This window comes from Neodiprion lecontei, chromosome 2 (assembly GCF_021901455.1).
Source record: "Neodiprion lecontei isolate iyNeoLeco1 chromosome 2, iyNeoLeco1.1, whole genome shotgun sequence".
NCBI lineage: Eukaryota > Metazoa > Arthropoda > Insecta > Hymenoptera > Diprionidae > Neodiprion > Neodiprion lecontei.
Window position 1 is genome coordinate 34424294 of NC_060261.1, and position 26976 is coordinate 34451269.

At 39.6% G+C, this 26976-nt stretch overlaps 2 protein-coding genes and 1 non-coding gene across 5 annotated transcripts; 1 reads left to right on the forward strand and 2 right to left on the reverse strand.

The window, feature by feature from the left end:
• Positions 1-137: 137 nt before the first annotated feature.
• On the forward strand, positions 138-22187 carry LOC107219036 (tribbles homolog 2). 3 transcript variants are annotated; one of them, XM_046731306.1, is made up of 4 exons: positions 138-292; positions 6810-7939; positions 12834-13135; positions 19773-22187. In XM_046731306.1, the coding sequence occupies exons 2-4, from the start codon at positions 7496-7498 to the stop codon at positions 20221-20223; spliced, it is 1197 nt and encodes a 398-aa protein (XP_046587262.1). In that variant the 5' UTR covers positions 138-292; positions 6810-7495; the 3' UTR covers positions 20224-22187. The 3 variants fall into 3 exon arrangements, with proteins under 3 accessions (XP_046587262.1, XP_046587263.1, XP_046587261.1); XM_046731307.1 differs by lacking the exon at positions 138-292 and adding an exon at positions 3686-3709; XM_046731305.1 differs by lacking the exon at positions 138-292 and adding an exon at positions 4729-5219.
• On the reverse strand, positions 22016-26540 carry LOC107219018 (la protein homolog). Its single transcript, XM_015657073.2, has 7 exons — positions 26115-26540; positions 25534-25887; positions 24222-24364; positions 23939-24023; positions 23573-23833; positions 23221-23362; positions 22016-22877 (listed from the first exon to the last, which is right to left on the reverse strand). The coding sequence occupies exons 1-7, from the start codon at positions 26271-26273 to the stop codon at positions 22783-22785; spliced, it is 1239 nt and encodes a 412-aa protein (XP_015512559.1). The 5' UTR covers positions 26274-26540; the 3' UTR covers positions 22016-22782.
• On the reverse strand, positions 22961-23042 carry LOC124293185. Its single transcript, XR_006903132.1, has one exon. It is a non-coding gene; the product is annotated as a small nucleolar RNA U6-53/MBII-28 (small nucleolar RNA).
• Positions 26541-26976: the final 436 nt, after the last annotated feature.

Below are 26976 nucleotides of genomic sequence, written 5' to 3' on the forward strand. Positions count from 1 at the left end.
AGATACGTTCAAGGGTTGATTAGCATCATTGAAGAAACAGGATTCGAAAAGGATGCGCGCATCCTGTCTACACGTGTTGCAAGCCAATTATCGTCTACTACTCCTGCTTATATCCGTGTTTGTCCCTTGTACAACAGCTGGGGAAGATCCAAGTATGAAAGGGCCTGCAGCAGCAGCAGCAGCAGCAGGGCGAAGCGGATAAGGAAGAGGATGCCGACCACCGAGCCAACCGATACGTGAAAAAGGACCGAGAGGAAGTCGAAACGAGCGGAAATGGATCTTCCCGAAACTGGTGAGTAAGAATCACCAGCCTAGTTAGTCAAAAAAAAACAAAAAAAAAAAAAAAAACAGGTCCGTAGAAAAAAGCAAAACCAACGTGACAGAATCGAGCTGCATGTGTCCGAAGTCAGATGTCGCCTACCACAAGTAGCATGACGATGTATCGTTAGGACTTTAGGGATTCGCGGAACGAAACGAAAATTCGAAATTCGAAAAGGTTTGCCTAATACAACTTGTTTGTCTGTCACTTTTCACAGATACGAGTATTTAACCGACTGCACGCGATTGTTGACAAATGTTGTAAATGTCGAAAGCATCGCTTTATCGTGAGACGCTTCTCGCCCGAGTCATTGATCGGCGCCAAGGCATGGTTTTAGCCTCAAGCTATCAGCCAGGTATCAATCTGCAGGGCCTGCAGCTGTGGCCCACCAGGTGTCGAACGACGCCGGAATACGGAGCCGCAGGAGAAGCCAGTTTCTCGGGCTGCATTGTTGCATTTGTACTCACCGTCGAGTAACGCTCGATGATTTTGGAAACGAGTAGAGCGACGGTGCAATCGCTCTAACGTCGCACCCTTGATGTCCTTGCGAAATTTCTGAACACCGTGAAGAACGATAAACCGAAGAGCTTTGCAGTCCGTGCGTTCAATGTATGTTAACGAATTGACCGGGCAATTCGTGGTGTACGGTATACCTTTAACGGTATTAGGCGACCTCGGAAAGTTCCGTGGCCATTATTGAATTGTTTACCTTAAAATTTGAAAAGTTTGGTCACAAAAACGCTCAACTGATCATAAATAAAACACCGGGCGATGAATGGGAACAAATTTCAACTGCTAGGGACCTTCCATACTGCAGGTTTGCGAAGGTTGCCGACGGTTCGCCGTTCGGCTCTCGACGACGTCCGTCTTGCCGGTCGTATAACGCAGTGTGTGCGTGCACAGCATGCGTACATTGCTCAGGCCACAAGCTTCTTTCGCAACAATCGTATCCGCGCTAACCTCGTTCGAGGTCATTCAAGCTCGGAAAACGCTAGACGACACGTCAGACTTCAACCGACTGTGCATATCCTGTCCGTATACATGCGTGTAAGAGGTACGTGTATACAACCATCTTGCAGACCTCTGTCACTCCGCCGTTTTACTTACAAAACTTGTAAATAACATTTTTTCACACTTTTGTAATACGAATATAGAATAGTTATATTTGAATTTCGTACCGAACACGAGATCAATATTTACCGCTTCGTATCTGCTCTCGATTTGACCGCGATTATCCACATTTATTATTAACATGTCCGTTTTATACACATGTTCCTACATGTGATCCACCTCCACCTAGTAACGTACCTCTATATCCGTCATGACGTCGTAAACTCTTCGCCCATCTGTTGTTTAATGTTCCAAGTTTTGTCTTTCGAATGTCACGCAGGCTGATAGTTCTTCGTTATTTTTGTGCAATTATCGAATTATCTAAAAGACGGTCGTACTCTCAGTCTTCGTTTACGAAAAATTTCAGTTCAACCGTTACAGACGAAGATCCTCTAGCAATTGTCTGCGCGAATGATAGAAAGTTTTCTTTTTCATTTATTACTAACTAATTCTGGAGTTTTTTCAAGCTCGGCGTAATCCTTGGTGGTCAATGTCCCGCTGTAGATACTTACCAGAAATGAAAATTAGAAAAAACGAATACGTGAAAAGATTGTGTAGAGAAATGTTTAAAAAAAATTGCATAACGCTATTTGGGACGAGGTTTCGAAAAGGGCAATTAGTCACATCCGGTGGCGTAAAATCTTTGGCATCGGTTGGTTATGGTTGCTTTTTCGGTTATTCCGGAACCGAAATTGCCACTGCCTAGCCTGCGTACGCACACTCCGTATTCGCCCAACACATGCTCTAACCGAATGCGTACCTTAACTTCTCGGGTATCGCACTCATCGAGACGATTCTCGTCGACGCGGACTGTCGCAATTTTCTATTTCGGTCTACAGAGGCGCGTCAGCTACTTACGCGTCTTTTCACATTTATCAAGCCATAGGTGTCCACATATGTGTAATTAAGCACACCTACATTCGTACCCAAGTACTCGAAATTTTTTTCGCATTAACACGCAATACGATGTCTCGATGTATATCTCGAGTGTGCTGCTCGTTACGCTGTTATACCGATTCCTGTTACAATAGCTCAATCGCTGCTTCGGACTAATCGCTAAAGGGTAACAAACTTCCGGTTTCCGGTGCATCGAAAGCAAACTTTATCTCCTTGTATTAATCCCAACGTACGTACGTACCTGCTGATAAAAACGCGCGTTGTGTATAAATGTGTGTGCGTATAAGCGTGGAGTTTACACGCGCAGTGTATACACCCGACTTGTTTTGGGGAACGGTAACAGCTTCTTTTTTTTTATCTTATCTTATTTTTCGTAATCGAGAGATCCAGTTCTTTTACCTTTGCTCGAGTTTCCTGCAGGAAACTATTATACAGCATGTATAATATGTATTCATTATTTCCTCGTATAAACCTCGTATTACGCCGGGATAGAGGAGGAAAAGTTTTCTTTGAGGATAAATTTCACGGGTTCGGAAATACATTTTTCATACACTGTATTGATGCGAGAATAGAACTTTGTTGTGAATATTTTTTGTCGTTCCCCTCGACTCCGCAACAGTCTGATTTGAAGCTTGCAATTCCAAAAAGAATCTAACAATGCTTTATACGCTCACGATATGCGTAATAATACGACCTCGAATTGCGGCTCATGCTATACGTGTCCATTATAAAATATTAATACATGTAAGTACAAGTACGACACGGAGTGTGTCAACTACGACTACAATATCAACGACAGTGTCCCTCTTTTACGGTTTTATGTTGCTCTGCACAGATAGGTGGCGTTACGCCGCTATGTGTACACATACATACACTCGTATACATGTAATACGACATAACTCGAGAGTTCTAACAGCGGCCTCATTTCCTTAAGATCAAGGTGCTAATTAGAATTGCAGGAGGATTGCACCATTCGCTAATTACTGCGTGCAAGCGAAGGTAAGATTATTAGTCAGCGCGTCGGAGCTCGTCGATGCTGCAAACTCGCTTTTAAAGGTATGCTGCATCATGTGTGTGCCTGGGGCACCTCTACGCATCTCGACAGAAAGAGACACCTGTCATCGTTTATATAAATACAACTGTCTGTATTATCACGGGCAGGCAATGAAATCTATGCGCGAATGCTTTTTTCCTACCCGTAGGACGGGACAATGTTTCCAATTTAGTTTGCGATGAGTCATAGATTAGTACGAAATAAGGCGCAATGCATTGTCATACGATCTATTATATATTAGCGTCTTTGATGTTTTTGTCCCTCAATCGACTCTCTGCTGTCTCTGGAGAAGGACGAGGATAAGATTGATAAAAAGTACGTCAGTGCAGGTACGAAGTTTGTGAATCTAAAATCTAAATTAGATATTTTACGTTTTATACATACAATATACGTATGTACACGATAAGCTCTTCGCGTCAATCACTCCGCTATTATTTTATATAACCTCACGGTCATCGATCTTCATAAAACTCAAGAACACGTCATTGTTGTCTCGATTATTATTAAACCAAGCTGTTATGTTTCGGTGGTGTTTTTCTTTCCCTCCGTTTCCTGCGAATAAAAATTTGATTTCTAGTTCGAAATAAAACCACGAAACGGAAACGATGAAAACAAAAAAGAAAAAACATCTTTTCGCGTACAAATCAAGAATTATATACATTCGATGCGAAAACGTGCTCGATTATTTATAACCGCTCGTTCGTAACAGTGTCTACAAAGATTCGACAAGCGTGCAGCACGAAACGGTGTACTTGAGTTTCATAAAAATCGACGTCCATGAAGTTAAAAAGTGGTTAAGGTCATAGTCCCGCATTATTATAAAACGAGCGTAGCGCGAAAAGTTGGAAGCGTAGGAATATAAACACACAAACGGCATTAGGTTAAAAAGTCGAGACAGAGAATCGAGCGTGAACGAAGGAATTCCTCGCTTGTTTTCATTCCTTTTATCTCGTCTCGCTCTTCTCGGCCACCGTGTAGGCAACAACACACATGCACGAAGATCGACGGCGGCGCTGGAACGGCGGTGGAGGGAACGGAGAATATTGCGAAGATCGTTGCAAAAATAGTGTCGGTTGGCCATGAACGGCAGGCTGCCGCAGGTAGGCGATGCCGGTGCGCTGCGCTGCGCGGCGTCGAAGCCTCGGTCGTATTTTAACTTCCCGCCTTGGTTAAAACGGGGCGACACGGCTGTTCCGGCACGTATAAAGCGTTTCGTCGTGGCGCGCAGGCGCGCTGAATCACCTGCGCGTAGGACCAGTGCGCAGCCCGTACATACTTCAGGGCGATGTTTGAGCGCGGTGGGGGGGCGGCGGAGCGGGGCGTCGAGTCCCTCGGGTTAATTCACCGACGTTTTCAGTCTACGCTTCGACGTCGTAGAGTTACAAGCACCAAAATGGCGTGCCTGAACAGAATTTCTTCAACCCATTGCTGCTGTGGTTTCTGAGCGGAGGCCGGTCCACAAGTTGGTCCGTCCATAATAACAGGCACGGGATTATAGTCATCGCATAACAACGACAGCTTGATTATTCCTTTTTTTCTAAATACGAAATAATCAGATTACCAAGGAAACGATCGATCGTGCGAGAGTATAAATAAGACAAATAAACACACAAACGACACGACGAGGAAATAAAGAAACTAAGGAAAATCAAGAATAAACATCCATCACCCGTGCGTCTTTGGTAACAAGTTCGACCGGTTTGTCCGGAGATTTGTTACTTACTGTTTAATTTATTGTTGTGTGACGGTGAAAAACATACCAATTTCGGACGTGGTACCCCCGTTCAGGAACTAACGGCGATTATTACGATATAACGGTTAAAGATAACAAATTACAAGGTACGAATCAAGGTGTGCGTCCTTCTATGCATACATTATACACAGTAATCATTTTACCACACAGCCAGCCTAATCGGCGCCTAGTAAAAAGGACTATAAAGCGAACACAGAGTAAGAATATTGATAAACTAACGAGACATGACAAAGGAACAAAGTGTTATTAGGAGACTTATTCGACGTGTATTATTGTTATCACGACGATATCATCGTCATCGTCACGTTCTTCTTCTCGCTCCGGTTCAACTTCTTTCCTCGTCTTCTCTCTTACTCAAATTCTAACCGTCGTCATCCTGCTGATTACTCAAACTTAGATCGGCAATATTTCCGTTGGGCAAGAGGTAGTGAATTTAAATTGAATCGAATAATATCGTGGGTGGCCTCGGGTATTCGTAATTGCTATACCAGTCGCGGTTCGACCGTATTTGACACGTAAGCGCTACGAAGAGAGACTCGTGCATGTGTGTGTGTGCGCGTGTGTATGCGTGAGTGCGAGTGGTTGCGGATCGATAGAGGTTCCCATTCGGTTACCCGGTGCAGCAGCCGCCGGCCACCGCTAACCGAACAAAATGAAAAGTAACATTTTGGGGATTAGCTTTTTGTTTTTTTATTTTTTCATTTACTCTCCACAGCCGTGATTCGAATCTTTTTCGAGCCAGTAGTAACAATCGTTCGCAATTTTGATCCGCTATTGGCTTATCTCCGCCATTTTGACCTTATCGAAGGATATCTGGGTGTAGTTCCTCTCTCGTCAACCGATGCTCCGCGTTTCACGACCGTCCACCTACACGCGACTCTTGCAATTTCGTCGCGTTGTTTCGTCAAGGTTTATTCTCTTTATCTTTTTTTATTCTTTTAAACCCCGATCCCCCCAATCCTCCGTTCTCATACCGTCAAATCCACGTCGCCGTCTGTTGGACGATCGGAACAGCGCCAGAACACAAACTTGCGTCAGTCAATTTTCCGTGGCTCCTCCCACCTACACCTATCCTCGTATAAGTTCATTCTTTAAATACGCGTGCTTGCGCGCGTGTGTCGCCTATGCTCAGATCACTCGCATGCCACCGGGCACCCGGACCTGTTACCAACGCCCCTGGAGGCTAGACTGTGTCTGTGTGTGTGTGTGGATGCCCCCTCCTTTGGCCACGCTACACGCGTGCATACCTAACTCCTCCGCAACTCTGCGAACCCGACCGAAGTTGCAATCCGATTTGCGCAAACGTATCGTATGTGTGAGTATGCGTGAACGTATGTATGAACGTATGCGGATATCGCAAATGTTGCGCGCGTATTAACGTATCATGTACACACAAAAAAATAAAAGCAGCGACAGATGCGAAATAAGTGTTGCCAAATTCAAAGATTTGCTTTGTAACTCGTCGGCTTTTATTTTCTTTTTTTTTTTTAATCATCGCCCCTCAAAATTTCTCTCAATCTAAAATCGGCTGGTATCGTACGACGAAAATTGAATTTTCACTTTTCATTCATTAACAGAAAGCACACTCGTCGAGTTTATAAAATACTTGAATATTACGATGCATGGATTTTTAATACGGTCGTTAATTTTTTTATTTTTCCCTTTTTTTGTTACAGTTGAGAATCGAAACCTGGAAGAGATCACGCGAAACGAGAGTATCTGCGATCACCGACTGTGTTAAGCGGACACTTGCAGCCGATCTCTCTCTGTGACCAAGGACTAATATGATGCAAATGTGATTAGGAAGAACAAGTGGATATAAAAGAATGATATAAACCTATTAGCAAGTTGCGGATCAACTATGCAAATAGAATAAAACGTGATATTATTGTCGATACATACGTGTAGTTGTATATTAGTATTGTAATTTGAAAATAGTTAACAGGAAAGAAAACTAATCATACGCATTGGTGTATATATGCAGTTCGACGAAGATTAAACACGATTTTGAGTGGGGCAGAAAACGGAAGATAATATTAGTGAAACGAAAAGAAAAAACAACTTTTTCTTACTACGTAAAAAACGTTGATGAAGTGACCACATGAAGTTTTTTTTACAATATAAAATTGTGCCGGGTGAAGATAAAGCGTGACAACAATCAATCGGTATAAAACGAAAACTTTAATGGTAATAGTTTCGACAATATTTGATAAAAATAACTTGAAACGTGAAATATAATAGTCAGGTAGTGTTTTGTAATAACAATAAGTATAATAATAACAATCAGAATCATTGGAAAAACAATATAAATAGTCAAAGGATCGGTGGGGAATAGTGGTGCGTGCGGTATCGTAGTACGAATATGAGAGTTGCTAGGCAGCATCCGTTGCATTTACAAGTGACGCGAACGAATAATGGAAAATTTCTCGTCAATTCGAACGGTAGTCAACACGATGTTGGCGTTCAGCAGCAACGGCAACACCAGTATCTGCAGCAACAGCAACTGCTGCTACAGCAGCAGCAGCAGCAGCAGCAGCAACGACAGCAACAACAACAGCAGCAGCAACAACAGCAGCAGCAGCAACAGCAAGAGGAACAACAGCAACAGCAACAGCAAAAAACGACGAACGAAGAGACGACGAACAGTAATGTTTCGACGGCGATATTTCCGAGCTGCGAATCCGTCCCGACGCCAAATCATGGACCAACTCTGTTGGGGGAAAGGTTCTTGCTCGTCGGACCCGCCGAGGGCAGCGCGCTGTATCGATGCATCGACGTGAAAACTGGTCAGCAACTCGTTGCCAAGGTCAGTATGAGATCTCAACTAGCCAGATCCTTGTATCTTTGTACACCTAATATACCTATACCTATACACCTGTTATTAACAACCGGCGGCGTCTTTTGCTCCCGGGTTTTTCGTACAAGGTTCTTCATTCATTCAACATTTGCAATCGTTGTCGTCAAGGTTTTTTTTTTTTTTGCTTTTTTTGTTTTTTGCTTTTTTTCTTTGTTCTCCGTGTTTCATCGCTTCGGTAAAATCGAATCAAAGCAACGTGAATTGAATAGCATTCTTACGGATGAATATTACGATGTAAAAAATTAATAACGACTTACAAAATGGAAAGAAGGAGAGAAAAAAACAGATTGCAACGCGATGACAAGAGGATTTTATCGTAATCCTCCGTGTTGCTGTTTGCAGGACGTGCTTGTGTTTGCCGGTTGAATTTCGATTACTCATTATTGCGCGGCACCGTAAACCGAATGTGATGTGAAAAGGAAGTTGGACGAAATTTCACGAGAGTTTAACGCGCGTCGAGATGAGGTCGGTGCTCCAATCCTTTGAAATTGCACCTCCAGTAAGAAAGAAAGTGAAAAACATTGCTATCCAGCACGCAATTTATTCTTTGCGAATATACTCCGTCGTAATGCAAAAAACTCGAAACTGTTAAATATTGTTTCGCTGAAGTTGATGGTTGCCGTTGAATTAGAGTGAAGAAAAAACACGTCGGATTTTTTTTTTTTTTTTTTTTATCCATCTTGGAACGGAAGCGTTGTTGTAGTTATTTCAATGCGAAATTTGATGCACGAAAAATAAAATACCAGTTTTTGTTGCGTCGAAAATTAAAAAACAAGATACCTGATCAAAGCCAAGAACTGAGCCAAGAACCGAATATCATTCACGACGAATAACATATTATCTGTTTTTCAAGAAGCGCGTAACTTGTTTACATAGCTTATTATAATCGGGCGTCTAAATTCGACACATTCATAAATGACATGAGAAGTATGAGGCGTCTCTTACTTTTATCACACGTTGACAAGAGTCTTTCTAATTGCACTGATACGTGTGAAAAGAATATTTTTAACAAGCGTACGAAAGATAATAATCATAGTTTAATACGCGTGTATGTGTGTTATTCGCAATAGTACTAAAATCTCTGTGTCAAGGTTCCATGAATAATATAACGTATTCTCACCACACCACATGACGTGTAATATTAACGTAGTTGTGTAATCAAATGACTAAATTTTCTTATCGTTTTTCTCGGCTAGTGTACTTGTGTGTACGCGTAGTGCGTATAGTACGCCGCTCGGTATGGAAAAACCGTTTTCCCTTCCTCTTAACGGGGTTGAACTTGACTCATTAATTACTTTGTCTGTACGTGTGTACATGTATGCGTAGCGTAAGAAGGTCTATTTCGCCGTATTCCGCAATAACTTGTAACGACTCATCTAGTACGATACCATTTTCCCGATCTAAGCGAGCGATAATCACTTCCGTCTTGAAATTTTCTTCGCTCACAATCAATCGAATCGAATCTTGCCAAATCATTATCGCTCGATAATTGCGCGACGCCTGACTAGCTTCTTCGAGATTACCATTATCATTGTTATTGTTATTACGGGTATGCAGATGCGTATGCAAAGATACGTAATGCGAAGTGTGCACACACTATATCGAGTATTGTTCTGCGAGAATTATTGTGCAGTAGGTATCGATGCAGCGCAGAGATCGGACGAATTGCAATATATTATACGTTATACGTCACATACGTATACCTATACGTTTGATCCCTATTTTTGGAATCCTTTGAGATTTGTTTATACAAGTCCACACTAGGTATGTAAAAATGAAATATTAGGGTAATAAGGTACAAAGAATAAAGAGGAAAAAAATCCAACTGTCAAAAATGCAAATAACGTATTGTGTACATATCCTACTCACATACGACAAGCGATTGCAACTTATCACCTCGTTGTTATGAAATTTTCAATTATAACGCGCGTGTGTCGCCAGCTCTTGTTTCTTCATCACCTCTGTTGGATGTGTATATTACACATGAGGACATGCATAGATATGTAGGCATATATATATATCGCAATTTGCACAACGTATTTATCGCCTGTACATAGGCACATATATAGCGTCATGTTACTAGGTGATCTAACAATTATTAAACTCCGCTGCTGAAACCGACAGGAGTGGCACATTCCGCGAATTAAATTCCTCTGTGTACACGTATATATAATATGCATGTATAATGTAATATCTCCTAGGCCGAATAGCCCGAATGTCTGTCTCTCTCTCCCACCCCTTCTTTGCGCCCTTAAGTGTCTCAGGGCTGTGCACAATGCGAGTTATATACTTCCTTTTAAACCCGATGGTGCCCGTTCATTGAAACACAACGCAATAATAATATGTTGGGAGAAAAAACATGAAACGTAAATCCTGTAGCTGTTAGATTCGTTTGCACGGTGCAAAAACTCGAACGCGTAAATGAAGGGATGGAAACAAAAATTGGCAATAATTCGTTTCAATCTGTAGGCACGGTAGTCTTTTTGTAATATGGCTGTTAATGATATAATAGCTTGTGTGGAGTTTCATGTATTTTCATTGCATTGGTCTTTACACCGTCGAAACGTGCCAACTGAAACGATATTGAGAATTTTTATCGATTTGATAGCCTGCAATTCTTATCAAATATAACGATCAAACGACCGCAGTGATTAGAAATGATTTCAATGTCATTTTCGTACGTTCCTTTAGCGTGTACGGATGTTTGTACGCGCGCAGCTATCAGTCATGAAGAAAGACTTCTGATGCGCACATTGTGTAACACACACATAGTGTGGTACAATTGCCTCTGTTATACACATTGATTCAGATGTGATATAAGAAAAATTTTGAAGGTGTAGCTTTTTTGTTTTTTCTTTTTATCATTCGAAATCAGCGAAACAATGCACGAAAGAGAAGATGAGGTCATCAATATGTATATATATATGTACCAGACATAGTTTATCTCAATGTAGGTACACACAGTTGTTTATTGAAATTTGATAGAAAACGTGGTACATAGAGTATGCACGTGTACGTATGCATACAGTCTTGCAGTTTTAGGTGCTTGTATGATTAAGGTTGCAGTAAACAAAGCGCCATCGCATTCTTACAACGTGCATGACGCGGTCGATGACGTGACCATTATTTTACCGACTGTCGTCATCTCCTTGATTGCGATCCCCGAATTCCCGTCAATCGTGTTTGACTCACATCGTACATAAGTGTCGTTACACGTTCATGCCGCGTGAATGTAGCTACAGTTTCATTGTTCGGATACGCTTATAAATTGAACTTCGAACGCGAGTTCGTATTCTGATTTATTATACGGTTGTAATATTTTTTTTCTTGTTCCAGTTCCTGTTCCTGTTTCTTATTTTTTTTTTCTTTTTTCTTTTATCGATATCTACCTTTTCTTTCATATGTAATTGGAAATAAGGAATTTTTTTCCCGTTTAAACCTTTCTTTTCATCACGTCCACAATTTCGTTTCTGCATACATTCCTGATGTATGTGCATATGTACACATGTGACGGACTATATACGAGGCACACGTTGCATCACGTTGGTACGGATTTATACCGCTGCGTATTTTACGTATGGTACAGCTCTCTGGGTACACAGCAGAGTTTGTGAGGCATAGGCTATTATCTTATAAAAGTCCTCTTTCTACATCGCCTTCGGGCAACGGTTGCTGCACGCTCGTTAACAATTGGGCAAGAATTGACCAAGCTGCAACAAGATATGGTATAGAGTCGCGCTTCGATTATATACATGTATGTTATACATCTATACTCACCTATCTACCCAACTCGTCTCGAACTCGGCCTAATAACAATATCACTCTCCCATTATAAGAATTGATTACGTAGAGGACAAAAATTAAAAAATAATTATGAAGATATTAAGGATATTAAAAATTCCGTTAGTCAATGGTATGGATGGAACGTTGGAGAAAAAATAAAAAACAAGAAAAAAAACTACACGCAATGCACAAGGCTGCACATGCACTTTTGATATACCTGCCAAAGAATACTCTAAGGATTTTAAAATCGCGTGACAAGGAAATGAGGAATCGTGTACGAATAACAAGTGTAGCGATGAGCATCAAAATATAACTATGCGTATATATTTTGATAAAAATATTTCAGTTCAATACAATCATTATCGTACATCATGAATTATTTTATAACTAGACGTTTTATATGGAGTCAAGTTTAACAGCACAGTAATTCAAGTTACCAGTTCTATTCGTTTATTTATGTATGTATAAATGAACCCAAGCTCTGTACAATATATAGTCAAAACAAAAGGGTCACAATTGACCAAAATTTAACCGAACAAGTTTAGAAATATGGTCTATAGAAATGGTCTTATTTTTTTCCTCAATATGGTTAATATACGATCGCTTACGTAAGATGAATGAGAAAATTTCCCACCGCACAGATAAGAGTGCGTAAAGCGTAAAACGATAGATATATGTATTGTTAAGTAAAGATGAAAGGATGTAGCCAAGTTTGTAACCCGTAAAATGCTGACGGGGCTGATTCGCACGTTGTCGCAATATTGAAAATAAAAAGTTTTTCGTACAATATACAATCGATTAACGACCACTACTGTTATACACCGTGTTAGGTAATACGTACGAACTTAACGATGACATCGTTATAACACATCGTACGATCGTGAAATTTTGAAAAAAAAACAACAAAAAAAATGAATTTATATATATATATGTATATGTATATCAGTATAACGCAATGGCACGCGTCATCTCTGTACAGAGTTAAAATTGGATTTCCTCATCATCATCATCATCACCATTCCAAAGCGTCGTCACCAATCGGTTTCTTATCTTATTACAGGCATTGACTGTCGGCGACAAGGGAGGTCAGGCCCTTCTCGAGGCGCATCTTCGTCTCGACGGAACCGGGGCGGCGAGTGGAATTGCTGGAGTCGTCGACGCGCCTGGTGGACGACGGTACCTTCTCCTCGAGGGACACCACGGCGATCTTCACGCCTACGTAAGAGCCCGTAGACGACTGCGGGAGCCCGAGGCTCGTCGTCTCTTCAGACAGGCTGCCAAGGCCGTTTCAACCTGTCACGAGAACGGCGTCGTTTTACGGGACCTGAAATTACGGAAATTCGTATTCGCCGACGAAGCAAGGTACGAACGCGTTCACGTGAAACGTGATCATCACCGATATTATTACCCGTATGTATGGATAGGCAGGTCACTCTGCGGCGTCTAATTTGGTAGATCGATTGTTAGGAATCCGGCAGGAAAATGCAGCTCGTCGATTTTGTCAATTCGTACGTCTTTCGGTGGAATCGTAATGTCATTGTGCTCTACTGCAACCATTCGCGGTAACGTTCGGACCCCGATATATCCACGTCTGCACTGCTGCAGTGTGCATTTCGTCGCTTTGCGCCAGAGGCGTTTCAAGTCTGTACCTACCTACCTACCTACCTACCTACCTTCTACCTACTATATCTGTAGCTCTTGCTGCTGCTGCTGCTGCTGCCGTCGTTGCCGGTGTTGGCAAATCAGCATCCACTGCACCAGAGACTCGCTCGCATTCCGTTCTCACACTGTAAAACGACGACAAACTTGTGTGCATGCGTGTTTAATGGATGGATTGTAATATATATATATAGATATTGGTTCTACCGCAAGGGAACGCCAACGAAAGAAGCGAATATACTTTACCCCCCTTTTACATTTATGTAATAATGTGGACAGATTTTGCAACCACTGCACCGTTCGATCTGCGCGTACCTCTTAATTTGCGAATTTTCAAACAATTGATTCCTTTTTATTTTTGTAATAGGTTCTTCTTTTTTTTTTTTTTTTGTATTCCTATTCAAGTCATCTCCTCATTGTGTCGATTCGCATTTCGCGCAGTCGTTCCGGTTCTCTCGCATGCCGCCGGTTTTGGCAACCAATTACTTCACGACTTGGAATGATTTCAACCGATTTCTGGTGTTCAGTTTATATTGGACTTGTTGATTTCACGTGATTACATATTGTGCGGATTGCAAAATTACCTGTCACCGCTTCGCGATAAAATTTCATTGCATTCTTCATCCCGATTTCAAAGAAATTTCTACAAATACCGTGTTTTTTCTCCTCATATTTCCGTTTATTCCAATATCCACCCATGTACGTATATTCTCAATATTACTTACACACAACCAACCTTCGTCTTGATCTATTTATTATTTCTTTTGTTTTATTTGCATCGATCTCGAAATGCTTGTTTTGTATTTTATAAACAAATATGTAACTGTACGTTAGTATTTACAGGTGATTGACCGTGAGACGCGAATCTCATGTTCGTCACGTTCTTTGTCCGGGTTCGAATCAGAATTGAAACTCTCCGCTATACACGGATTCAAAGTGACTATAATCCTTCCCGAATGCTCGCTCTAGTTAATTGTAATAGCCTTATAACGATATTATTTTTATAGGTAATCCGAATTCAATTTTCTTAAAAGACATCTTGCGGCTTGAATTTCAAAAATTCCGTAACGCGATGCCGTACATTTTTCCGTTGCGATAGGCTTATCAATATACGCGCTAACGCTCTCTGATATTATATACGTTGCACGCTTTTCTCGCTAGGCAGCGGCGACGTTCTTTTCGTTTGTTCTCTCGTTCGCTCGCCCGACGTGATCTCTCGTCGCGCGAGATGTCGCAAGTTATATGTATTGAAAAGCACACGCGTGTCACATGTGGTTTATACACATATACACGCTGTGCATTCATCCCATACACCGTGTACGCATATGCAGGCGTATTCGTATATTGGTTCGTCGACTATGTATCATACTGACGTAAGTCGGCGAGTTTTGAAACTCTCGCATAATTAGGAAACTCTTGAAGCGCCGGACGCGCGTTTAATCCTCGCGTGCAGTGCAACGCGTTTTAACAACGGTGTTTGTCGCTTCTTGCTCGTTGCTGCGGTTGCTTTTTATTCGAAATCACGCATTCGCCCGCGTACACGTAATTGAATATCGGTCAAAGTTCCTCCCTCGCGAGGTATTGGTCATTCGGGAAACATTCTATCACGCACGCTGCGATAGCCACATCTCTCCAATTATTCTGTCTCTTCTCGTGTATAACATGCGCAACGCGGTTGCAGGAAATTCATGTTTTCCGCCTGCAGGTAACGATGAATTGGATGATTAAAAGATTGTCACTGAGGAAAACGGTATAAGCTTGATACACACCTAAATCTAATCATGCAGTTCCTGTTGTACGTATGCGTATGTAAATTTGATGATCTACCGAACGAAGTACGTATCACCGAATCCTCTCCCACATAATTTTTTATCTCTACCCAAGTTGAATGGGTAAATAGGACACGGTATAGAAATTTGGTCACTATAATACCCGCGGGGCGGTGGATCGGGGGCATAATTTATTTGACCCCGATTATACGACGAGGTATAATGATTTCTACGTTTTACTTGCACACCTATGCCTACCTGATATACGCGATACACGCAAGTTACATTTACAACTTTGACTACTTATCGCTCACGCATCTTCGGCGTGACAAATTAAGTATTTACCCTAATGATTTTTCGTTTCTATACTGGTATAGTACCGTATATGTATATCTATTTAGACTGGAAGCTGTAGTCGCGGAAAATAAAATATACCTACCTAGTTGAAACGTCAAAGGAGCAATTCGGCTTGCATTTGACTGAAAAATTTGAGTGGACGTGGATTATGGCGATTTTGTTATCGCCCTTCGGAGCGTGTGTCTAACATGAAAAGATCCCAGATTGTTTCTAATCCGTCGCTTTAATCATGCTCGAAAGTTTGTTACAAGGATAGCCGTGTGTGTGAGTAACCAGATGAACAGTAATGAAAACATTTGTAACTACGGTTTAAAGATATGAAATCGTTCGTTCCCGATCTTGATATCACATCGCCCTGTAATAAGGTGTAATATGTATACAATATACTGCAAGATGAAAGCAAGAAATACCTCGTCGGGAGTCCGATCGTCTTATCTTGGGTATATATATATATATATAGCAATAGTTATACGGTGATAAATGCCAACGTACAACGCGCAGCCGTGTATACGTGTACAAGTTGTAGGATGATTGTACTATAGTGTTGCTGGCATAGAACTGTAACGTTGAACGAATTTCAACTATTTCGCAATCCCGGTCAGTCGACGGACGTTAATGTTACACTTTGTACTACTACAAGTAGGTGTGACCGGTTACGGGTAGTCCGAAATTCGCTACGTTCTACCGGTACCTTATCTCTATTATAAACATGTAGGTTCAAAACGCGCGGCCGAGTTTTGCGGCAATTCCGCGTATTACACATTACAAATACACTCACGAGAACCGAGTCCCATGCACGTTGCAAACCAGCTTATCGTTATATTACGTAGGTATAATGTGTAATATAATTAATGTGTATACGCAGGTATTTTGTATGCGTGTATAGGTATAGGATGCACGGAATTAAAAGGAACGCAATGTGTATCTTAAGGTTCTTGAACTCTCTCTCCCAAGTCACGACGACGACGACGTGATGACGATAAGTATACGCGGGGCATCGGTATATACCGCGCGCCGGTGAAAGTTTGCGAAGAAAGCAGCTTTTATAATGGTATTCGCAAGGATATTATATCTACAGCGTGATTCATTTTTCACCGTTTCAATTACTTGTCCGCATATTTCGACACACGTGTAACGTATTTATACAATGTAAGTAACTTGAAATAACGATTCGTCATGGGAATATTGATAATTTCACAATTACCGCATCTCACGCGAATCAGTCTGTAATTGGATCATTTTGTGTTCTTTATAATAATCCTAATCTTTTGCCGAAATCAATACGCGATACTCTTGACACTTTTTTAAATCATTTTTTCCAAATTTCCTTATTGAGCAAGTCCCAGGTGTGCATATAAAATTCGAATTGATTCATTATCGAAAAAATATGAAATCACATTGTGTCGATAGTTTAATAATTTCCACAGTATAACGGTGTTATATTCTCTTTATTCGTTATTTCGAAATTTACGACTATTATTGGATCGGATCGACGAACATTTTTCGTCCGTCTTACAATAATGTAAGTCATGACAAGTGTGCTATAATCGATTTTCATAAATCATCCTGGATGGTTAAACCAAAGTCACCGTGCTATTAAGCTTCCTATCGATTCTTTAATTTCTTTTTACCTTTCTCCGAACATTATCGCGCGGTTGCTATGCGAATGCAATAGTTGTTTGACGTGAGAAAATTTCTGGAAGAATAGGAATTCGAATTTATAAATATCTAGATTTCTCTCGAATCGTTGTCCCGTCTTGTAGGCATATTTACAATCCGAGAACTCCCGCTTACCCGACGGGATGAATACCGAATATGAATATCGTTAACGATACAAGCCTGCGTTATACCTGCCTGTGTGTAGGTACTTTATAAACCGGGTGATGAAACATTGACGATCTTACTGCAGAGGGCATTGACTGACTGACTGACTGACTAACTAACTAAATAACTAACTAACTAACTGACTGGTTCGACTGATGAACCGACGACCCTGTCGTACTTTCTATAGCTTTCTCGGAATTTTTTCGATTTTTTTCTCAAGTCCTTTATTAGTATACGTATACGTATATCTATGTATTACTTGGGCACACTTCCATATGCGGAAATGACTAAAAAGTCGAGATTATGCGTCGACTTACGCGCGGTGAAAGATACCACCAACCATGTGAAACGAAAAAGTATCGCAACGGAAAACATTTCGATGCATGTACCTATATGTAAATATGTAAAGCCGGCTATAGCGATATTCTTACGACAACAAAATACGTAACCTACATATGTGTTATATATACATTCTCTATGAAATCCTCTGTTAACAAGTCTAGTTTTAGATACGTATACGCTACTGTTGGTCAATAAGTCACGGGTAGAATCAATCAAACAGTTTTTAAGAACGTTGAATAATTAATATATAAACTCGAGTGTAAATTACGGCTGAATTAAAAATTCCGTAATGTTACACATTGATACGACGGATTGTTGATTTTTCAACTTTATTGAAATCCTGCATCATTCTCCGTCGAATATGTTTACTTATTAATACCTGCCCTATAGACATATTATTATACATCCGCATGCTTGCGATACGCGCGTTATATCGAACTTCCGCGTTGTGTGTCGTTGATCGGCGCCTCTGCGATCTCTTTCTCCTCTTTCTCTCTCTCTCCCTCTCTTTCTTTCAATCTCTCGTTCATCTCTTTCTCTCTTTCGTTCTATCTGTTACACGCTGCGAGTTGCTTCATTCATATACTATACGTATACTGTACTCAACCGCGGCAGCGATTTACCAACAGAATGTTATGCCGATGTCCCAATTGATGCTCTTGCTAAATAATCATGTATCTCACACACAAGTTGGTAACGGGTTTCTTAAACCAACGTCGGTGAAATACGCCAGCGAAGGTGTACAACATACGTATATTTATGTACCATATATGTGAATGATTTATAAAGTTAACAGCTGTTTTTTTTTAACACTGTTTTTCGATCGACGACCAACAGAAGGAAAAATCAGTTTTATACTAATTCGACGTCTGGTAACGAACGAAAAAGTTTCGAGGACCGAGGAAATTTTTTTTTTATTTCCATCACGTCACGCAGGAAATAACGTTTCAATTAAAATTTCATACGTTATCATTCAGAGACGGTGACCGGCACAAAATTTCATTTCTTATATTTAATATTCAAATTGTATCTACTTTAAACTGTTTCATACCATATCACGCATGTCCAAAACTCGAGCAGCAGCAGTAGCAGCACCAACGGCAGCACTTGAAGTGAAACGACCGCTACGAATACCGTTTGTGCCACTTCGAAAACAGAATTATATATCGTAATATAGGTACCTATATACTATACGTATACGGGATATTATTTTTTATCTTTTCACGCAGAATAAAATTTTTACTGTTTTTAAGCAAACGAGTATTAAAGAAACGTATGAATGCTTTTTACAATAAGTAAGCGTTTTAAAGATTTAGTTATTCGATTCCTTTGTAATTTGCGATCGATATCTCAAGGATGAAATATATTTAGAACATTTAATATTTTATATTTTTTTGTCCTTTCACTGTGATCTAATAATTTTCTGAAAAAAAAAACAATACCAACAACGGAATATACAGTGAAATACATAAGGACGTTAATATTTGGTTGTAAAATGATTGAAATCTTGAATTTATGAAGGAAACATATTACGGTTTTTTTGTTAGAAAATCATTCAATATAATTATTGTAACGAAATTACGTGATGCTATGAAACTACTTTTAACATAAACTGAACTGAGAAATTATTTCACAATATTTTGTTAATGTATGTTGTTGTCAACTGGATAGTGGTGTGAAAATTATCTGCAACCATACTAAATCCTGTTACACATTTCATCATTGATGAATGTTTTTCTACAATTGGGAAAATTAACTATTTTCGTCGTTTCCACTTCCTCATATAGTAAATGCGTTGTTGGGAATAGTACGAGAAGTTGTCTCCGAAATAATACAAATCGAAACAGAGAAAAAAATTATCTATAATTTTGTTGATTGGAGCGACGGTGACTCGCGACGATAACTATAAAACCCGAAAGGATGTACCTATTTAAAATTGATGAAGTATTTAGTAAGCTGTACTTTAAATGCTTTAAAGTTGCATAAGGAATCTTAGAAAGCAGGTGATGAACAAGTTACTGAAAATCATGTTAATTTTTTGCTTGCAGGACGAAATTACGTTTGGAAAGTTTGGAGGATGCTGTGATCGTCGAAGACGACAATGATAAACTTGCTGACCGGAGAGGATGTCCGGCGTACGTTGCACCGGAAGTTTTACGCTCCGGACGTGCGTACTCCGGAAAAGCAGCTGACATTTGGTCGCTTGGGGTTCTTCTCTACACAATGCTCGTCGGTCGGTATCCCTTTAACGACGCCGAGCACGCTTCTTTATTCGCTAAAATATCACGTGGACAATTCATCGTTCCTGAAGGACTCAGTCCGAGGGCTCGGTGCCTGGTCAAGGCTCTGCTGAGGAAGGAACCTGCAGAACGTCCGCACGGAGAAGATGTTGTCCGACATCCATGGCTATCAAGACCTCTGAATTATCCTCAACCGGCAGCACGATCACCCTACGATCAGCTCGTACCGCAAGCGGCAACGAATTACTCTCAAGACTGATTATACTGCAAGAATATTCCACTGTGCGATCTTTCGGACAAATGTATTTTTCTTTAGATTTGTGGGTAAATTTGAAACAAAACAAATACACGTGTGTATATATATATATATATTTACTCCTACGCGCGCGCGTATGTTGTGTGTGTATATATATCTAGTTTTCGATTTAGGTTTGTTTGTTTCGTTTCAATTTGATTTGTTTAATATGATCTGGTTTTTTTTTTCGAGAAATTGTGATCTTCGGAAAAAGCAGGCCTTCCATTGAACTTAATGAAATGATTTCGATTACAAGTTGAAAAATTCTTGCTGTTTGGCCCATTTTTGGAAAAATATTCATTATTGAAAACCATTCCGCTAACGTTCTCTCACTGACAACTTTTCAAAGCTAACCACATTTTTTGAGATCTTCTAGGACTTATTAGGGCTAAATTCTCTACTAATCGTCAGATTTAGATAAACAAAAAATGACCTGATAGTCGAGAAAGCGAACAGATTTGAATTCTCATTTATGTAGCAACCCTTACAACGTTCCTATATAAATTTTTATGTTTGATAATGCTCCTTTGTCTGCAATTAGTATTAGTTAGTTCGGCCATTGGGTAGTAATTTTTTCCATTTGTGATTGGGTCATGTGAGCACTGTTCTTATATTGAAAGTACGTGGGAGGTTTTAAGAACGTTGTTAGACTGTATGAAAATAATGGAGAGAATGATTATTATGGTTGCATTCATTGTGTGCGTATTTTATAAAGTGCGCTGGAAATATTGAATTCTTATTTATTTTATTAGTTTGTATAGTCTGTATTCAAGTATGATACGTTGCGTTTACGAATGTAAAAATTTGCTAGGGAATTCATTCGCCGTCATAAATGATACTTGTTTTCTATACGAGTGATTTTGGACAATTTTCAGCGCTGTTCAACTCGTCAACGTTGAGTCGTTTACAGACGTTTATTAAAGAACATAGAACATGTGTTAAATCTGATAGTTTTCGATTTCTTTTGGTCAATAATATTTATAAATGAACATCATGAGTATTGTTTTGATACACTTATGGCACTTTGTGCTAGTTTCCTTGGAATATTGCATTTTTTGTTCATCATCTCATATGCGCAGAAATTCGTTGCACGTGAAAAATGAAACACTGGAATTATTTTTGGTAAATTCCAGGCTCATAGCTCGTTGATATTACTGCGGATTTTATACATGCTGTCCAAAAGATAACAGAGTTAAGAAATTTATATTATAAGAGATCGCACACATATACAGGGTGTCGCAATGTCTATTATCTACAGAATTTAAATACTGTTTTTCTTAACTGAAATATCCGAAAACCAAATTGGTAGGTTACAGAAATTAAAGAAACTGCCGACAGCCTATAGTATATGTATACAACATACTAATAAATATATCACTGATTATAAAGGCATAGGTGGGAAATTGTAATTGTGATTGTTAATTTTAATATTATTTTGTGAGTAAATGCAGTTAAATAATTCTGTAGTAGGGTGAATTGTACGAAGCTAAAATCGCTGTCTTTCTTCCACTTATGAGAGATGTTTCTGAACATTGATGTCGAGCTATTCAAAAGTCGCAATTTGGCTGGTTGTATAGGCCGTTTTTGTACCTGCGACATTTTGTTGATATCATTTAGTCTCCGACGTAAATTTTAATGACGCGATAAATACGAACTTGCATATGCACCTATGCGTTTATAATTTGGTATTGAAGTTCCGAATATTACACGTTGTTTTCCCCCTATTTCTTAAGTAACTGCTTTTTTCGCCGGGTAGTTGCACCAAGCGTGTTCCTATACATATGAATATAGATTATAATTATATACGACGAATATACTAACGCGATCATGTAAATAATACGTCAATCGAATAAGTCCTACGTATAATTAGGTAGGCTAATTATCAAATCCTGTACATACAAGCAAATACAAAGTCTTTTGAATGTAAACTGACAGCGGAGAATTTGAAATAATTTATTTTAATCTCTAATTTCCGCCATACCACAGGAGGGGGGGAGGGGGGGTGCGCGTGCGTGTGCTTTCTGGAATGATGATCGCGGAGGGGAGTCAAAATACTAAACCTTCATGCCGAAAACCGGGCACATGTACATACCTGGTTAAAACCAGATCAAACCTCACCGGGATTTCGTTGCAAGAGAAGTAGGTCAACAATAAGTAACTGTGCAGGTCATGTATAAGAAATATAAGCCAACTTTTAATTACATTCTGTTAAATTAATACATTATCCTAATATATTATGAACGATACATAATAAACAAAGGAAGGAAGCAGAATGGCAAACGCGGCGGTCATATTCGCCACAATAAACTCAAATGAATGCAGTCTTCAATAATATTTTTGTCTTCAAATTATTTGAAGGTGTCTCGAGATTTGAAAAAATACTATACATCGCCAATGAAGTTATTACATTGTTGTAATGTAGTATATTTTATATTTATATATAATATATTATATATAGATATTTATATGATTCACGACTCCTCTCTAACGACGGTGTTAACTTGCCTGTTGTATGAGAGTCAGTTACTCGGCCGCTGCGACCTTCTTTGCCGGAGGCTGTTGCTTATCTCGATTTGGGCTGTTTCTCCTTTTGCGTCCACCTCTGTATCCGCCTCGGCCTGAAAATGAAAAATACGTAACGCATTATTGAGTTGTATCCCAGTAATCGAGTAAGGTAAAGAGCCTCACTTCAAATAGTAGTTTCCATCAGTGCGTTTAGAAAATTTCAACTCAGCGAGATCCTGAAGATCTCTCAGTATTAGCATGGCTAGTCATCATTTAAACTACTTGAATTTCGATAGTACGTAATCAATTATACTGCCTGAAGGGTGACTTGATTTTTCTCAATTGAAATAGGTTAGTAACTTAAATTTATTGGCGAAATACATGATTGATTCACGTTGTGTATAAACATCCAAGGCTCTAAATTTTCTAGAAAACGAAGAATGATAATGTGCTCACCGCCTCTTCGGCCGCCACGTTTTCCTTTGTGGTCATATTTCTGTCGGAGATTTGCCATCTCCTCTTTGGCTTTTGCTAAGTATTTGTCCTCTTCTTCGCCTTCCAAAATCCTGCAAGTTACTTCTTTGCCACTGATTAGAAGCTATAAAGTACAGAGCAATATTCCAGTTAATATATTTCGAATTATAAACTTCGGATACGTCAGAACAACTGATAAACGCTATTTGTGTGACATTTATATTTCATATAGTTACGGTATCTGCTGTGCTGAAAGTAGCGCAGTGTATACCACGGATTGTCGAGCTGAAACTCATCTGCATTTTTGAGCGTTCAAAAAAGATATACCGCTCACCTTCCCATTTTCCATCTTTTCGAAAACTGGGAGTGCTGCTTCATCACCCTGAAGTCGAGCCCAGCCCTCCACGTCACCTTTTTTGAAATCTATGAATGCAACTCTCCCTTCTAGGGCTCCTAGACGTTCCTTGATATCTTCTCGAGTGGTTTCTTCAGAAAGGCCAGACAAATGGATCACAGACCCCTTGGGCAATCCTTTCTCACCTTTTTCTTTCTCTCCATCCTCTGTGTCTTCTTCCCCTTCGGCCTCATCAGCTTCCTAAGACATAATTACAGTATGAAATGTAGAATATCATTCATGGAATCATAATTTCAATTATTCAAGGAGATTAGATAGATTAATTGATTGAAGAAAAATACAAACTTTGTCTCCTTTTTTGCCAGTCTTCTCTGCCTTTTTCAGTCTTCTTTCTTCCTTTTCTTTAGTTTTCTCTATATAGTAGTCTGATCTATATAAAAAAAAGAAGTAACATTATCCACAAATACTACATCCCTACAATAAGATAGATCAGGCGATATGGCTCATGAACGGAGGAAAAATGATTTCCATGTCCTTACGACTAAACACGATTACATTTTACAATCAGTAGTAAGGCATCCAATCATATAAAATTGAGGAAAAAGAGAAAGAAACAAAAAATACTTACGACCATTTTCTTATCAGTTCAGTATCTTCGTATTTGAGGGACTCCTTCTCCATAAAACTCGTCGCAAGTTCGAGTGTTTTGAATTGAACAAAAATAGAACCTTTGAACTGTAGTTTTTTCTCCTTGTCTTGGTACTTGCGCATCTATAATAATAACAGTATGACAAAACAAGCAGATGAGAAATCAAAGATTCTAGTGTTCGGCAAGTTTAAATTTCAGAATAGATTAATATCCTTGCTTTTAACCGATTTCTAGAGCAAAAAATGCTGTTTTCTACGATCGAATCGATACAAACTGATTGGATTAATTGGACCCCAAGGAAGCTAAAAAAGACGTCAAGAGCATCGGAAAGCCAACAATTGAGGAATTTTTCGAATGTCGCTCTTGATCTGCTGCTCACAGCAACTCTAAACTTTGCATAATCAATTTCTATCGCAAAATTACAACTGTATAGTGTGTTAACTGATTAATTCTAGCATTATTCAATATTGTCAAAATTTCGGTGAACAGAATTAAAAGGGGTTTCTTCATTCTACTGATAATTGGAACCGAAAATTTTGCATTACAGAATCGAATTGTGGGATCCTTCCTAGACAAATCCAAACCTCACGAATGCAAAAGAGACATCAACAACATTGATTACTCTTACTTGATAGCACTTGGATTTAAGGCGTCATGCCCTGGTCTATGTAATGGATTCTTTAGGTGGTTGGAGTACAATGCATCGTAACCTATTTAAGGGTATTTATGAGAATCCATTCCATATTTTTGCAAAACATTCGATTAAACTTTGTAGTATTGCTAGCATTTAGATGTTAGGAAGTACGCTCTGGTCAGCTAAGACCAATACGTTATTGCAAGACTTAACAATTTAATAACTTGGAGACTGTAACCCCAGAGCCCATCTTCCAGCGAGATAAATGGATGAAAAATCTGTATATTTATTTAACCCTGGCCCATTCATGGCAAATTCTGTCACAATATCATCATCATTTGACAGCAAATTTTGATAAAACATTATCTTAATTCTCATATATTTACTATTAGATCGGTCATGTAACGCAATGCTCAACACACGTTAATAAAAATAATTGGAATCGTAAGAAAATGATGTCTGAGACCAACACTGGTATTACATTAATCATATTAGCTATTGATTATTCTATGTAAAATTCCTAGTGTATGTCTAATACATGAAATATTGAGTGTGGATTATAAATTTTGACTGCAACTAATCTGCGTTTATCAATAGTTTCAGATATTTCATTGACTTGCAATAGAACAGGCAATATTTCGTTACTTCGGTCCTTACCACAATGTTTTCCACAGGTCCATAAGGCTGGAAAAATACTTTGAGTTTCTCAATATTTGTGTTGTTCAGAGGAAAGCCTTTGACATACACAGTTCGCTCCTCTTGAGCTTTTCGGTAGGCTTCATCAAAAACTGGTAGAGGATGAGTAGGAGAGCGTCGAAGCTTCTTCTTATCTTCGGAAACTTCCATTAGTTCACTGCTAGCTAACGCCTTGATAATAGTTTCAAGATCAGTGGTCATCGATGCTAGCATCTTGAACTTTAGCAGAACTGACATTGGAATCCAACCCTCATCTAGTTTGGACTGTTCTATCAAGAATTTGTCCCGCTGCATGTTCACGTCGCCGAAGTAGAACTGTAAATTATTCACATTCAAGGATGGTGCATAATTCAATTACAAAAATTCATACTCTAAGACAAGCCTTCATCCATCAGCACTTGTAACGATGACAATTCAAATGAGATTTGGTTAGTGAAGGATAGGGATGGTTAGGTGAGACTGAAGCCGAGGGCGGTTAATGTGGCTTCGTAAAGGACAAATTCGACGTTTTACTGTTGCGAGAATAAAAGTTATGGCCTTACCTCAATCTGGTTTCGGACTTTAGCCAAAAGTTCTGGGTTGGGTTCATCGCCAGTTTTCTGCTCGCCGGTCGGAGTATCCTTAGCCGGGTTATCTTTAACCTCACTTACGGTAGCGTTGGTCTGCTCTTGGGCCTTCGCCACGTCGTTACCGTTCTCCATTTTCTGCGTGATTCAATAATGCGTATTTCTTTGTATTGAACTATTTTTCGAAGTGGCTTATACAAACAGCCGTGAGTTTTAGTTAAATATCACTTCGCTTATTTTCAATGACCAGTAACAAACACGTGCACCGAACACCTAGTAAATGCTTCGAACGCGAAAACGGAAATGAGAATTAGCGGTACGCTGACGCCAGATACAACCGTTGGTAAGCGTCGGCCACGAAGTAACACTAGAGAAACCGAACTCAGCCGAAGCCGAGTTCAAAAGTTGGCTCATTATACATACTGCACGAAAAAGGCCAAGTCCGCAGAACGGAAAAGCTACATGCTCGCGCATGCGCTGTTCGCAGTATAGCCGTGTCTTTTTCTTTCTCACTGAGAGTGCGAGCGAGGGAGCTCCATGCATATTGCCCTGATGTGCTTTGGTGTGACAAGCGAAAATCGTTACCGATTTCGACATGATGCTAGCTGCAGTCACCTTCCAAGTAACACAGTCTTCGCAATGCTGAGCCCAAGCCAGTACTCAGCCTATGTGTACTTACCGAATTCTCGGCGATACAAGAAATTAATAATCAGAATAAATTTCTTCCAAAGTTCGTAGCAAAACAGTGATTTAATTAAAGTATAGGTACCCGAGAGAAGAATGAACTCATATTTAGGTCAGATGTAATAACGATCCAGAGCCCAAAAAGTATATATGT